This window comes from Salmo salar, chromosome 15 (genome assembly GCF_965601325.2).
Source record: "Salmo salar chromosome 15, fSalSal1, whole genome shotgun sequence".
NCBI lineage: Eukaryota > Metazoa > Chordata > Actinopteri > Salmoniformes > Salmonidae > Salmo > Salmo salar.
The window spans coordinates 70,614,947-70,630,892 of record NC_138305.1 but is presented as its reverse complement, the minus strand read 5'-3'; the positions used below and the strand labels follow the sequence as shown (position 1 = coordinate 70,630,892).

Genomic DNA, 15,946 nt, shown 5'->3' with positions numbered 1-15,946 from the left:
CGTTGCGAACTGTGTGAAGACCTTTTCTTCCTAGCAAAGACCGTAATTAATTTGCCAGAATTTTACATAATTATGACATAACATTGAAGATTGTGCAATGTAACAGCAATATTTAGACTTAGGGTTGCCACCCGTTTGATAAAATACGGAACGGTTCCGTATTTCACTGAAAGAACAAATGTTTTGTGTTCGAAATGATAGTTTCCGGATTTGACCATATTAATGACCAGAGGCTCGTATTTCTGTGTGTTTATTATATTATACTTAAGTCTATGATTTGATATTTGATAGAGCAGTCTGACTGAGCGGTGGTAGGCAGCAGCAAGCTCGTAAGCATTCATTCAAACAGCACTTTCCTGCATTTGCCAGCAGCTCTTCGCAATGCTTGAAGCATAGTGCTGTTTATGACTTCAAGCCTATCAACTCCCGAGATTAGGCTGGCAATACTATAAGAACATTCAATAGTCAAAGGTATATGAAATACAAATGGTATAGAGAAATAGTCCTATAAATTCATATAATAACCACAACCTAAAACTAGGAATATTGAAGACTCTGTGTTAAAAGGAACTTAAATGTTAGCTTTTTTACATGGAACATATTGCACTTTTACTTTCTGTTACACTTTGTGTTTGCATTATTTAAACCAAATTGAACATGTTTCATTATTTATTTGAGACTAAATTGATTTTATTGATGTATTATATTAAGTTAAAATAAGTGTTCATTCAGTATTGTTGTAATTGTCATTATTACAAATATTTAATCGGCACCGGATTTTGTTGATCCTCCAATAATTGGTATCGTTTTTCTTTGGATCCTCCAATAATCGGTATCGGCGTTGAAAAATCATAATCAGTCGACCTCTAATATGTTTGGCAGCATGAGTGAAGGATGCTTTGTTGCGAAATAGGAAGCCGATTCTAGATTTAATTTTGGATTGGAGATGCTTAATGTGAGTCTGGAAGTCAGAACCGTCCTGAGTAGTGATGCTGGACGGGCGGGCAAGTGCTAGTAGCGATCGGTTGAAGAGCATGCATTTAGTTTTACTTGCATTTAAGAGCAGTTGGAGGCCACGGAAGGAAAGTTGTATGGCGTTGAAGCTCGTCTGGAGTTTAGTTAAGTGTCCAACGAAGGGCCAGAAGTATACAGAATGGTATTGTCTGCGTGGAGGTGGATCAGAGAATCACCAGCAGCAAGAGCGACATCATTGATGTATACAGAGAAAAGAGTTGGCCCGAGAACTGAACCCTGTGGCACCCCTATAGACTGCCAGAGGTCCGGACAACAGGCCCTCCGATTTGACACACTGAACTCTATCTGTGAAGTAGTTGGTGAACTAGGCGAGGCAGTCGTTTGAGAAACCAAGGCTGTTGAGTCTGCCGATAAGAATGTGGTGATTGACAGAGTCGAAAACCTTCGACCTAGCCTACACAGTAGACCTAGCCTACACAGTAGACCTAGCCTACACAGTAGACCTAGCCTACACAGTAGACCTAGCCTACACAGTAGACCTAGCCTACACAGTAGACCTAGTCTACACAGTAGACCTAGCCTACTAGGCATAGTTGGGTTACATATACAGTGCATTCGTAAAGTATTCAGACCCCTTGACTTTTTCCGAAATTTGTTTACGTTACAGCCTTGTTCTAAAACTGATTAAATAAAAATGTTAATCCTCATCGATCTACACACAATAACATGTTTTTGCTTTGTCATTATGGGGTATTGTGTGTAGATCGATGAGGATGAACATTTTTATTTAATCAGTTTTAGAACAAGGCTGTAACGTAACAATGTGGAAAAAGTCAAGGGGTCTGAATATTTTACGAACGCACTGTATACATTATATACTGTAAACTTAACAAAACAAACGGCAGGATGACATCATCATAGCCATAAAGCTGGATTCCTTACGTAGATCAGCGATCTCAGGCTCCTAAACTGAGTTAGATGGTCGTTTGATGGGGACGCCAGATGATGGTGATGCAGTTGGCATGCTGACTCTGACGTTATCCTCAGCCTCTCTGTAGCCTGTGATGCAAGGTAGTGATGGAGTTGGCATTCTAGTCCTGATGTCGTCCTCAGCTCAGCCTCTCTGTAGCCTGTGATGCCAGGTAGTGATGGAGTTGGCATTCTAGTCCTGATGTCATTCTCAGCTCAGCCTCTCTGTAGCCTGTGATGCCAGGTAGTGATGGAGTTGGCATTCTAGTCCTGATGTTATTCTCAGCTCAGCCTCTCTGTAGCCTGGACTGCGTACTTCTCCACAACTAACGTGTAGCACCCATTTAGCTTGGTGGCAGTTGAACTAAATTCATTTGCCGTATAGCTAACTATTTAATCTACACTACTTTTTTTTTCTCAAAAAGAAAACATGTGTGAAGTAAACAATTTTAATAACCTCATTTTTTTGGCATCAGACTTGCCTAGTTATTGTTTTTGTGTTTAATAGGAGAAATTACACATTCTTAACATATGACTGCCATGGTGATTTGTTCTTTTTGTGACATTTTAGATTTAAATATGACTATTTTTCACAGCAGTTTGGATGTAGTAAAATACTTTTTCAAAGTAACTTTAGTTACTTTTTCTAAAATGGATAAAATACCCCCATCAATCTACACACAATACCCCATAATGACAAAGCGAAAACAAGTAATTGTTGCTAACAGAAATACCTTATTTACATAAGTATTCAGACCGTTTGCTATGAGTCTCAAAATTGAACTCGGGTGCATCCTGTTTCCATTGATCATCCTTGATATGTTTCTACAACTTGATTGGAGTCCACCTGTGGTAAATTAAATTGATTGGACATGATTTGTAAAGGCACACAAAATCAAATCAAATTTTATCGGTCACATACACATGGTTAGTAGATGTTATTGCGAGTGTAGCGAAATGCTTGTGCTTCTAGTTCCGACTGTGCAGCAATATCAAATAAGTAATCTAACAATTCCACCACAACTACCTAATACACACATATCTAAAGGGGTGAATGAGAATATGAACATATAAGTATATGGATGAGTGGCATAAGCAAGGTGCAATAGATGGTATAAAATACACTATGTACATATGACTAATGTAAGATAAGTAAACATTAAAGTGGCATTATTTAAAGTGACTAGTGATCCATTTATTCAAGTGGCCAAGGATCTGAAGTTTGTGGGCAGCAGCCTCTCTGTGTTAGTGATGGCTGTTTAACAGTCTGATGGCCTTGAGATAGAAGATATTTTTCTATCTCTTGGTCCAAGCTTTGATGCACCTGTACTGACCTTGCGTTCTGGATGGTAGCGGGGTGAACAAGCAGTGGCTCGGGTGGATGTTGTCCTTGATGATCTTTTTGGCCTTGCTGTGACATCAGGGGCCGTAGGTGTACTGGAGTGCAGGTAGTTTGTCCCCGGTGATGCGTTGTGCAGACCGCACCACCCTCTGGAGAGCCCTGCGGTTGTGAGCGGTGCATTTGCCGTACCAGGAGGCGATACAGCCCGACAGGAGGCTCGCAATTGTGCATCTGTAAAAGTTTGAGGGTTTTGGGTGACAAGCCAAATTTCTTCAGCTTCCTGAGGGTGAAGAGGCGCTATTGACAATAACCGATGAGAATTCTCTTGGGAGATAATGCAGTCGGCATTTGATTGTGAGGAATTCTAGGTCAGGTGAACCAAGGGACTTGAGTTCTTGTATGCTGTTACAATTACACCATGAGTCGTTAATTAATCATGAAACATACACCCCCGCCCTTCTTCTTCCCAGAGACATGTTTATTTCTGTTGGCGTGACACAAAAAAATCCGGGTGACTGTATAGACTCCGACAGCATATCCCGAGAGCCATGTTTCTGTGAAACAGAGTATGTTACAATCCCTGATGTTGCTCTGGAAAGCAACCCCTGTCCTAATTTCGTCAACCTTGTAATCTAGAGACTGGACATTAGTGAGTAATATACTTGGAAGCGGTGGGTGGTGTGCGCGCCGCCGAAGTCTGACCAGAAGGCCGCTCCGTCTTCCTCTTCTGTGGCGACGTTGTTTTGGGTCAGCCTCTGGAATCAGTTCAAATTTGGACAAAAGATCCGCTTCGGGAAAGTCGTATTCCTGGTCGTGGTGCTGGTAAGTTGACGTCGCTCTGATATCCAATAGTTCTTCCTGACTGTATGTATTAACACTTTGGAAACAGTTTTATTTTTTCCCTTAAGGACTAGAGGTGAGGCAGCCCTCTCTGTCGGCGCCATCTTGCCAATCTACTGTCAATCCTGTCTGTATAAGGTCCCACAGTTGACAGTGCATGTCAGAGCAAAAAACACGCCATGAGGTCGAAGGAATTGTCAGTAGAGCTCCGAGACAGGATTGTGTTAGGCATAGATCTGGAGAGGGGACCAAACCATTTCTGCAGCAGTGAAGGTCCCCAAGAACACATTGGCCTCCATCATTCTTAAATGGACCTAGTTTGGAACCACCAAGAGTCTTCCTAGAGCTGGCTTCCCTGCCAATCTGAGCAATCGGGGGATAACGGCCTTGGTCAGGGAGGTGACCAAGAACCTGATGCTCATTCTGACAGAGCTCCAGAGTTCCTCTGTGGAGATGGGAAAACCTTGGAGAAGGACAACCATCTCTGCATCACTCCAATCAGGCCTTTATGGTAGTGGCCAAATGGAAGCCACTCCTCTGTAAAAGGCACATGAAAGCCTGCTTGTAATTTGCAGAAAGGCATTTAAAGGACTCTCAGACCATGAGAAACAAGATTCTCTGGTCGGATGAAACCAAGATATTGAACTCTTTGGCCTGAATGTCACGCGTCACTTCTAGAGGAAACCTGGCACCATCCCTATGGTGAAGCATGGTGTTGGCAGCATCATGCAGTGGGGATGTTTTTCAGTGGCAGGGACTGGGAGACTAGTCAGGATCGAGGGAAAGATGAACGGTGCAAAGTACACTGGACAATTTACATCGACCCCCCCCCTACTCACATGTACAGATTACCTCAACTAGCCTGTATCCCTGCACACTGACTCGGTACCGGTTCCCCCTGTATATAGGGGCGGCAGGTAGCCTAGTGGTTAGAGCGTTGGGCCAGTAACCATATGGTTGCTAGATTGAATCCCTGAGCTGACAAGGTAAAAATCTGTCGTTCTTCCCCTGAACAAGGCAGTTAATCCACTGTTCCTAGGCTGTCATTGTAAATAAGAATTTGTTCTTAACTGACTTGCCTAGTTAAATAAAATAAAAAATATTGCCTCGTTATTCTTATTGTGTTACTTTTTATTATTACTTTATTTTAGCCTAGTTGGTAAATATTTTCTTCTTCTTGAACTGCACTTTTGGTTAAGGGCTTGGAAGTAAGCATTTCATGGTAAAGTCTACACTTGTTGTATTCGGCGCATGTGGCAAATAAAGTTTGATTTGATTTGTGGCGAAGGTTCACCTTCCAACAGGACAATGACCCTAAGCATAAAGCGAAGACAACGCAGGAGTGGCTTCGGGACAAGTCTCTGAATGTCCTTGAGTGGTCTAGCTAGAGCCCGGACTGGAGAGAGCTGAAAATAGCTGTGTAGCGACCCTCCCAATCCAACTTGACAGAACTTGAGAGGATCTGCAGAGAAGAATGGGAGAAACTCCCCAAATACAGGTGTGCCATGCATGTAGCGTCTTACCAATGAAGACTCGAGGCTGTAATCGATGCCCAAGGTTCTTCAACAAAGTACTAAGTAAAGGGTCTGAAAGGAAAATTGCATAACAATAACGAGGCTATATACAGGGGGTACTGGTACCGAGACAATGTGTGGGGGTGCAGGTTAGTCAGTAATTTGTAAAGTGACTATATATATAGATAATAAACAGCAAGTAGCAGCAGTGTAAAAACAAAGTAATGTAAATAGTCCGTGTGGACATTTTGATGAATTGTTCAGCAGTCTTATGGCTTGGGGGTAGAAGCTGTTAAGGAGCCTTTTGGTCCTAGACTTGGCTCTGCGGTACCGCTTGCCGTACTGTAGTAGAACGAATAGTCTGACTTGAGTGACTGGAGTCTTCAACATTTTTTTGGGCCTTCCTGTGACACCGCCTAGTATATAGGTCCTAGATGTCAGGAAGCTTGGCCCCATGTACTGGGCCGTACGCACTACTCTCTGTAGAGCCTTACAGTCAGATGCCGAGCAGGTGCCATACCAGGCGGTGACACAACCAGTCAGGATGTTCTCTATGGTGCAGCTGTAGACCCTTTTGAGGGTCTGGGGACCCATGCCAAATCTCTTCAGTCTCACATTGATGAGTCTCTCATGGCTTGGAAAGGGAGGCTTGCGTTCTGCCAAAACATCCCATCAAAGTGCCACAGATTTGGAGTCAAGTTCTTTGTTTTATGTGACTGTCTGACAGGATACATACAGGACCTGATCATCTACACCGGCTCCACCACAGATATAATAGATGTTGGGGGTCTTGCCATATCTGGATCAGTAGTGATCACCATGTTGCAGCCAGACTTGGAAAAGGGGCACGCTGTATTTGTGGACAGATGTCTTACCCTTTTCTAGTACCATTTTTGAGGGAGAACACGGGTCTGTGGCATAGTGAGATTCAACAGGAAGGGGATACCGATATTCTAAAAGTAAATGAGCAAGGGGGAGCTGGAGTGAAGGCAGTGAATACATTTACATTTTAGTCATTTAGCAGACGCTCTTATCCAGAGCGACTTACAGTAGTGAATGTATACGTTTCATACATTTCATTTCATGCATTTTTTTGTACTGGCCCCCCGTGGGAATTGAACCCACAACTCTGGCGTTGCACACACCATGCTGGCGTTGCAAACACCATGTTCTACCAACTGAGCCACAGGGAATAGCACAACAACAAAAAATGCAGTGCACATGTTCTGGCCACTGTGGACACCTATAAAGTCCCTCAAATTGTACAATAAGTACATTTTCCACCTGACAGACATAGCTGTCGTCAACGGCCACGTTGTCCACTGGCAGGTCACAGGACAGGTGAATAAAAAGTATTTAGGATGCCAGCGTTTCCCTTAGCCATGGTCGCCATATGTAATATGCCCATACCCCGCTCTCACTTTGTTTGTACGCCACTATTGTATCAAAGACACCGGACTTTGCACCTCAGGTTTCCCGCCCTGTCTCACACGCAGAGCCCCTCACAGGCTAATAACAAAGCCTCTTTCAAATAATAAATGTAATATAGATCGTCTTATGAAGCCTCATATGAAGCTGACAATGCGGTCTTGATGCAGTGAGGGGTGCAGAGAATTGCGGGAAAATGGAACAATTTACATTCTAGAACAGCAGCATATAATTCTATCCTTTTTTTTCTAAATGAACAGCTGACCGAATAACCACAATGCTGCAGCAGCACACATAGAAATAGAACAGGCTTGGATCCTCTAACCCTGGCAATTTGACTGGTAAACTCATGGGTACACTCGCAATGGCTGCTTGGTATTGCGATGCAATATTTCCATGGTAATGTAGAATGTTCATTCAAATTATCAATGGAATGTATTTTTTGTAATGTCAGTTGATTCAACAAATCACAGCTGATATTTTAGTACATATTTTACTTCCTGCTTTGCTCCTATGGGTACACTCACAATGGCCACCAGTCCACCCATTATGTTATCGTTAACTTGAATGGGTGACACCCGTTCTATTCATTTTATTTCTATGGCAGCACATGCAGTCAGGAGCGGAGGAGAAGAGAGAATGTGTCAAATGTACTGTCATCCAAAATTGTATATCTCACCTACACATATCCTTATTCTCCACCGCCACCCATAGGGTGTGGCTTACCTCCAATCTAATGTGCACCACAATGCATAATGAAAAACTCCTTGGCCCTTGCAATGATACAGACACTATTTATATTGCCGCCTTTGCTGTCTTACTGAGGTGGCATGCTGGCATGCAGCAGATTGTCCCCAAGGTGTTTTTTAAAAGCGCCATCTGCTCTCCAGATTCCCTCTTAGAGTTACCTTGTGGCTGCTGTGTTGTGTTTGTGTCGTTTCTAATGGTCTGACTGTTGTTTGTGTTCCTGTTCCTTAGGGCGGATGAGTGAAGTGTTTAAGGATGTGGATAAAGGCTATAATGGGATGGAGAGGGCGTCTGTCACCCAGCTGCTGCCAAAAAGCGACAGCTACCCTCCCACGCCCCCTGGACCCCCGATGGGGCCTACCAGTGACTACTGCCAGCGCTCCGAGCAGCCAATGGCCCAGCACCATGAAATGGCAACCTCAGCGAGGGAGTCTGCGCTACCTGCGCCTCCACACTCGATGTCGTCCCATCCTCCGGCTGTGTCTGCGCCTTCCACCCATTCTAGGCTCTCTGCACCTCCTGCAATGTCTACGCCTCCAATGGGTACATTAGGACCTCCTGTCGTTTCATCCTTCTCTGTTAGTTCTGCGCCTCCCCGAAACTCAGCGGCTCCCATGTCCTCTTCTCCTTCTCTCCCTGTGCTTGGACCTCCTCCCAGGCTGTCTTCGCCTCCTCTGATGAGCATAAGACCTTCTCCAGTGTCTTTGTCCACACCTCCATCAGTGGCATCTCCACCATCAGTGTCTGTACCTCTTCCCAAGCCACCTGCACCACCTCTTCTCCTGGACAAATCCTCTATACCTCCAGCTGTGTCTGCTCCCCATCCAGTCAGTGCTCCTCCCCCAGTGTCTGTGGCACATCAGACTGCTCCCATGACATCTGCACCTCCTGCGATGGTCTCTACTCCTACCATGGTGTGTACTCCCCCGCGCTCCATGTCTGCGCCCATCTCTGCACTTCAGCAGATGGTTCAAGGATCCAGACCACCGCCTTTGACTTCCTCTCCCCCAGCTTTATCTGGAGCTCCTCGAGAAAAGTTTTGGACTCCATCAATATCTGCAGTTGCACCTCCCCCAACGGTTTCTGTGTCCCCCCCAGCTGTGTCTACTCCCTCGGTGGCAGTCAGGCAAGCTTCCTCAGCAGTGCCCAGGCCTCCTTGGGCAGTCAGTGCACCTTCTATATCAGTGTCCTCACCTCCTCGATCTGTGTCTACTCCTCCCCCAGCAGTTTCTGCTCTCTCCACAGAGTCTGCGTCTGCAGTGTCCTCTTCTCCAAAGGAGGTATCTATGCCTCCTTTAACAGTCCAAGGCCCTAAAGCTCAAGCCTCCAGAGTTTCTTCAATGTCTGAGCCTCCTGCCTTGGTGTCTGTGCCTCCTGCAGTGATGACTGCTCTTCATATGGTCCCCTCAACCCCTCCTGCTGTCTCTGCGCCTTCCCTATCCGTTCCTGCTTCTCCACAAGCCCCTAAACGCATGTTTTCCCCTGAGCCAGAGGAGCGAGACATGGGGAACAAGAAGGCCATGGGCAACAAGAAGGAACCCTCTGTAGAACCACCTGGAAAACCAGAGGGGAGTTCTCCACAGCCTAAAGTCGACCCAGTTAGAACACCATCAAAGATGGATGCCCCCAAGTCTCGTCAATCTGAAAAACACTCACACAAACCCCTCACAGATATTTCTGGGACTCCTCCGCCTCCCAAGGACCAAGAGAACTCCTTTGGCGACAAAATGCATGCGGAGAGAATGGACACCGCCCCCCTGAGACACTCATACTCTCCCCTGGAGAGAAGAGGTCTGGATGACACCTGTGAGACGGACGAGTCAGTGGATGAGGAGTCTGCGGACGAGTCGTCGCAGGTGTCCATGTGCCTCGACAGCACCAGGATGGAGAACACCAGCTTTACTGAAGAGGATGACGACTGTAACGACTCGTCACTCAACGACTCATCTCAGTTTGGTGACACTTCTAGACTTGGCGCTAACTCTCGCATGGATGACACGTCTCGATTGGATGACAGCTTCCGTGTAGATGGTGAAACCTCTCGGTTTAATGATACCTCTCGCATGGATGAAGACTGCTCTCGATTGGATGTCACCTCTCAATTGGATGACAGCTCTCGCATAGATGGCGGCAAATCTCGATTTGACGATACCTCTTGTTTGGATGACAGCTCTCGCATGGATCACCCCTCTCGTGAGGATGAATTATCACATGTTGCTGACACTACAATAGATAGCAGCTTCTCCTCTGTGGAGGACTCCAGGGACTTGACGCTGGATGATACCCAAACAGAGGACTCTTCCCAGGCAGAGGAGACCATTGACAGCTGCCTGAGCACCGGGGTGTCCATGCTGGATTCCTCTCTGAACAACACCTCTCAGATGGAGGACTCCTGTGTTGAATCCTCCCAGAATGACGTCTCCCGGTCAAGCTCAAATGGCCCTGCCAAACCACCCCCAGCCTACAAAGGTAAGATCCTTGCCATACTTGATATGACAACCTATGTTTGTATTTAATTAGCTTAAAGGGTTATTTCACCCAAATTACAAAATGACACATTGGTTTCCTTACTCTGTAAGCTGTTTATGGACAAGGTATGAAAGCAATCCAAACGTTTTAAAATTTGTGGCACAAATCTGAATCAAGTTATGGGACCGATTTTTATTTAATTACATTTTTTACATTTATTTTTAATTGTAGGTTTTTAAATAATTTTCCAAATGATCTCAAATGTATTGTGAATCCCAACATAGTCACTTCTAGATGTTTTGAACATGTGTGAAAAATGCCAATATCGGTCGCATCTAAATCGCGGTTAAATTATTTTGTCAATAACAAAGCATATGGTTTTTACAGCTGTTTGAAGTTGGTGGACCAAAACTGAAAGTTATTGACAATATAATTTCACGGTGATTTAGATGGTACATTGATTCCCTAAACCAAGTGCTTGTTTTCTCACTTAAACTGAAATTGATTGTAGAATTCTTGCAACCAGGAAATGACAGAGCGATTTCCACTAGATACAGCCACAAAGTCAGAACAGCTTTCCCATTTTGACAACAGATGCCTCTCCAGCGGGAGAAATCAGGAAGCAAAATCACAGCCAATCACAACGCTGATAATTTGAGGTTGTTAACCATTAACCCTTAATCTTATGACCTCTTGACAGGGTTTGAAGGTGCATGTGAGTCGGAGGGCCAGGATATACCCGACTCTGCTGGCACCACCAAGTCCAGTGCCGTTAGTATCATGGCTCCCCCTGTTATGGACAAAGGCAAGCACACAGCGGCGCTCAGTGTCCTGGTAGGGAACCTGGTTGCAGCCCCACTCCTGCCCTTAGCCGCCCCAGCCGTACCCACCACCAGCCAAAAGACACCAAGGAAACCCAGGAAGCCACGCACTCCAGCAGCCTCCACTCCCGGTAAACCAACTTCTTTGTCCCTTTTTTCCTTTATGATATTTCTGTGCAACTCCAATTCATTTTGATCAAACAAAGTTGTGTACAATGGCCAAGCAAGGATTTCTGACTTTCTGTTGTCATTCTCTCCAGTTCCCCAGGTCCCCGGGCAAGCACAGCGGAAGTCTGCTGTTAAAACTCCAAAGGTGGATAAGATAAAGGTGGAGAGGAAGAAGAAGAAGCTTGAGAAAGGAGAGGTAGTAGAGAAAAAGGAGAAGGGACCACCAAGAAAGAGAAAGAAGACAGAATCAGTAGCAGTCTCATTAGAGGCCGACCGTTCTGCTGAAGGCTTACTTTCTGGTCAAAGTGGACCAGTCACTACCATCAATGAACCATGTCTGACCAGTGGCGAGACCCCGCCGGCCATCAAACCCAAGAAGGTTAGGGTCAAGAATCTGGAACCGATGCCACCCAAAATAGCGAAAATTGATGTTGACACTAAACCCAATGATGGCAATAACGACAATGACGGAGATGACAGTTCGACTGCTGGTAATGAACACGCTAACTATTTTGATTCTGGAAATTATAGAAATTATTGTATATATTTTTTCATTGTTTCTCTAGATGTAAACTGAACAAAAATATAAACGCAACATGTAAAGTGTTGGTCCCATGTTTCATGAGCTGAAATAAAATATCCCATAAATGTTTCATACGCACAAAAAGCTTATTTCTCTAAAATGTTGTGCACAAATTTTACAACCCTGTCAGTAAGCATTTCTCATTTGCCAAGATAATCCATCCACCTGACAGGTGTGGCATATCAAGAAGCTGATTAAACAGCGTGATCATTACACAGGTGCACCTTGTGCTGGGGACAATATGGCTACTCTAAAATGTGCAGTTTTCTCACAACACAATGCCACAGATGTCTCAAGTTGAGGGAGCGTGCAATTGGCTTGCTGACTGCAATAATGTCCCAGAGCTGTTGCCAGAGAATTGAATGTTCATTTCTCTACCATAAGCCGCCTCCAACATCGTTTTAGAGAATTTGACAGTACGTCCAACTCGCCTAACAACTGCAGACCACGTCTAACCATGCCAACCCTTGACCTCTACATCCGGCTTCTTCACCTGCGGGATCTTCTGAGACCAGCCTCCCAGACAGCTGATGAAACTGTGGGTGTGCACAACCAAAGAACTTCTGCACAAACTGTCTGAGACCGTCTCAGGTAAGCTCATCTGCATGCTTGTCATCCTCACCAGGGTCTTGACCTGACTGCAGTTCGGCGTCGTAACCAACTTCAATGGGCAAATGCTCACCTTTGATGGCCGCTGGCACGCTGGAGAAGTGTGCTCTTCACAGATGAATCACTGGTTCAACTGTACTAGGCAAACGGCGTATGTGTGGGTGAGCTATTTGCTGATGTCAACGTTGTGAATAGAGTGCCCCATGGTGGTGATGGGGTTACAGTATGGGCAGGCATAAGCTATGGACAACGAACACAATAGGATTTCATCGATGGCAATTTGAATGCACAAAGATACCATGACGAGATCCTGAGGCCCATTGTCGTGCCATTCATCCGCCGCCATCACCTCATGTTTCAGAATGATAATGCGCAGGCTCATGTCGCAAGGATCTGTACACAATTCCTGGAAACTGAAAATGGCCCAGTTTTTCCATGGCCTGTATACTCACCAGACATGTCACCCATTGAGCATGTTTGGGATGCTCTGGACCGACGTGTACGACAGCATGTTCCAGTTCCCGCCAAGATCCAGTAACTTCGCACAACCATTGAAGAGTGGGACAACATTCCACAGGCCACAATCAACAGCCTGATCAACTCTATGCAAAGGAGATGTCGCGCTACATTAGGCAAATCGTGGTCACATGCCAGATACTGGTTTTCTTATCCACGCCCCCACTTTTTTTTTTAAGGTATCTGTAACCAACAGATGCATATCTGTATTCCCAGTCATGTGAAATCCGTAGATTAGGGTCTAATGAATTTATTTAAATTGACCAATTACCTTCTATGAATTGTAACTCAGTAAAATATTTTAAATTGTTGCATGTTGCATTTATATTTTATAAACTCTAAACCAGGGATCATCAACTAGATTCATCTGCGGGACAATTTTTTTTCAGGTGGTCAGGTGGCTGGAACATAATTACAAATAATTTGTAGACTGCAAATTGAACGCAAGAAGCCCAAACAGATATTTGAAAACATAATTTCATACCGTGCTTAGGTTTTTCTCTCTGCGTTGTTGTGAAGGACCTGTAAGTAAGCATTTCATTCTTGGCCTACACCTGTTTACGAAGCATGTGACAAAACGTTTTGATTTGATTTGTATGTGACCACATATACAGTATCTCCCTATTATGCATGGGAATACTTTTTTGGAACGGATTTCCAAAATTAAACTCACTTGGTGTGACAGGTGTTGCTTGCTCACTTGATATATATATATATATATATTTTTTAAATTAATTAATACATTTTTTTGGCTCTGAAAACTTGGGGGAACCAGTTGGGGAACCATGCTCTAAACCGATGTTGATGGATGAGAGTAATTCTGTACAAATTTAATTCTCCTCTCTTTGTTCCTTGTACAGGTGACACCCCCAGGAGGAGGATAGCAACAGAGGAGCAGGTCCACTTCCCTCTGCTCCATGGGTAATGATATATATACACTTGCGAATAGCTCCCCTAATTAGTGTGTCTCTGGGCCAAATACTTCAAATGTGTGGAAAGTGCAGGTTAGTGTTCACCCATAAATAAAATACTCCTCGGTTTCATCCTTCTTTTCTAGGCTGACTACAGGGATACTATGATACTTCTACTGTGTGTTGAATGTGGCTCTTAACGTGACTTTTTATTGATCTGTGCTTTAGCTGGAGGAGGGAAATCCGAGTCAAGAAGACTGAGGACCGGCTGAAGGGGGAGACCTGGTACTATAGCCCCTGTGGGAGGAGGATGAAGCAGTTTCCAGAAGTCATCAAGGTAAATGGCCCTGAGCTAGAGTAAAACATTTTTGTCACAGAAGGTCAGCAGCTACAAATATCTCTTGATACAGTGGGATATCTTTCCCGCAGGGCATTTACCACGTCACACAGAAATGACAAGAGGACATGTTTTTAGTATACAAACAGCAGTTGCATTTGATCTTATTAAATTAAACCATCAGTTGCTCATACAGTGCGTGGATGACATGTGACTTGGTGACCTATGACCTGGCTTTCTCCCATGTTCCCCGGCTCTGTCACTGACCCATGGTCTTGTTCTCCCTCAGTACCTGAACAGGCATAAGGACACCGCTGTGACCAGGGAACACTTCAGCTTCAGCCCCCGCATGCCCGTAGGAGATTTCTACGAGGAGATGGACTCCGCTGAGGTGTGTGTAGATCTGTTGTCTGTGCTGACACATCTGTCATCATAAATAGCTGTAGTAATAGCCCTATTCGGACGGGATTAGTTTTACCGGGGGAGATTGGGTAATGTAATTATGTGCACGAGCACAAAACTAATCTGTATTTTAAGTCCTGTCCGAATCTGCCATGTCAGTCATTTTTACATGGCAGGAGAGTAACAATTCCAACCTGAATAACCTACAGTTTTTTTGGTTAACTCCAAAATCCCTGCGAATTGACATCCCCTGTGTTTTGAGAGAAATGTGTAAGTTTGACAGGTGTTGCTCACGGTTTGAGCAAGAAAGTGCTGCCCGTAGCCTATATATGAAGGGCCTACACTTTCAGTGAATGCTTTTGTTTATCAGCTTTTTGCGATTGAATTGAACATCGCCAAATGCATCTTTAAAAGATATTGTGCCTATTTAATGCAACCCTTGCTGTTAATAAATCGCAAAGCAGCATACAACTGACCTCAACGTTTGGAAATGACAGTTCACTTTCTCATCCATAGCCTAAAAACGCGTATCAAGTGCGCTGTTTAGCTGACATCTGAAGGCAGGGGGGCATTTAGGACGTCTTCTACTGCGGATCGCTAAAATATCCTAATGATTATGATCACACTTCCGCAATGCAAATATTAGGGCGACACTATACCATAGATGGTTTAGAAACTTGTGAACCATTCTCGAGATATCAGTGTAGCCTATTATCGCTTGGACTTGATGAAATATCTTCACGCTTAGAAAAAAAAACTCCAGGCTTCTGTCATAACTGTCAATAAAAAATAAAAATACAATTAGGAAAAAACTAATCCTGTGGAATAGTATACATAACCAACTTTCTCTAGTAGTACAAGTCCCATGCAGATAGGGCTATAGTGTAATAATATAAAGAAGACACATTTCCTATAAATCTTTTCATATGATCTCCTCCAGGGAGTTAAATGGTGCCTCCTGGCCAATGAGGAGGTGCCCTCCATGATCATGGCCATCACGGGCCGACGTGGCCGACCTCCGAACCCTGACAAAGAGAAGCCCCGCCCCCGAGCTCGGCGCACCAAGGGTGGGCTAGTCCGAAAGCCCGGCAGGCCGCCTAAACCGAAGATGGTGGACCTGCTTAGCAAGGTTGACGCCAGAATGCTGGAGAGGCTGGAGGCCAAGGGTGAGTGGACATAGCTCTGGCGAAATGAGTCTGTTCACTGGTTGGAATGTAGGCCAATATACAGACTGATTCAATGGCAAGACGAGATCAGAAACGTATTGTAGAATATGTCTGCATCAAAAAGCTTGTATTAGGTTGGGGTTTTGACG

At 44.6% G+C, this 15,946-nt stretch overlaps 1 protein-coding gene across 5 annotated transcripts in view; it reads left to right on the top strand.

The window, feature by feature from the left end:
- LOC106571938 (uncharacterized) overlaps positions 1-15,946 on the top strand; it is a 39,159-nt gene that overhangs the window by 5,622 nt on the left and 17,591 nt on the right. For all 5 annotated transcript variants that reach the window (XM_082962001.1, XM_082962002.1, XM_082962003.1 and 2 more), the window contains exons 4-10: positions 8,047-10,284; positions 10,985-11,236; positions 11,366-11,764; positions 13,842-13,902; positions 14,121-14,229; positions 14,519-14,620; positions 15,572-15,797. In XM_082962001.1, the coding sequence (XP_082818127.1) occupies positions 8,047-10,284; positions 10,985-11,236; positions 11,366-11,764; positions 13,842-13,902; positions 14,121-14,229; positions 14,519-14,620; positions 15,572-15,797 (3,387 nt within the window). The remainder of the gene's footprint in view (positions 1-8,046; positions 10,285-10,984; positions 11,237-11,365; positions 11,765-13,841; positions 13,903-14,120; positions 14,230-14,518; positions 14,621-15,571; positions 15,798-15,946) is intronic.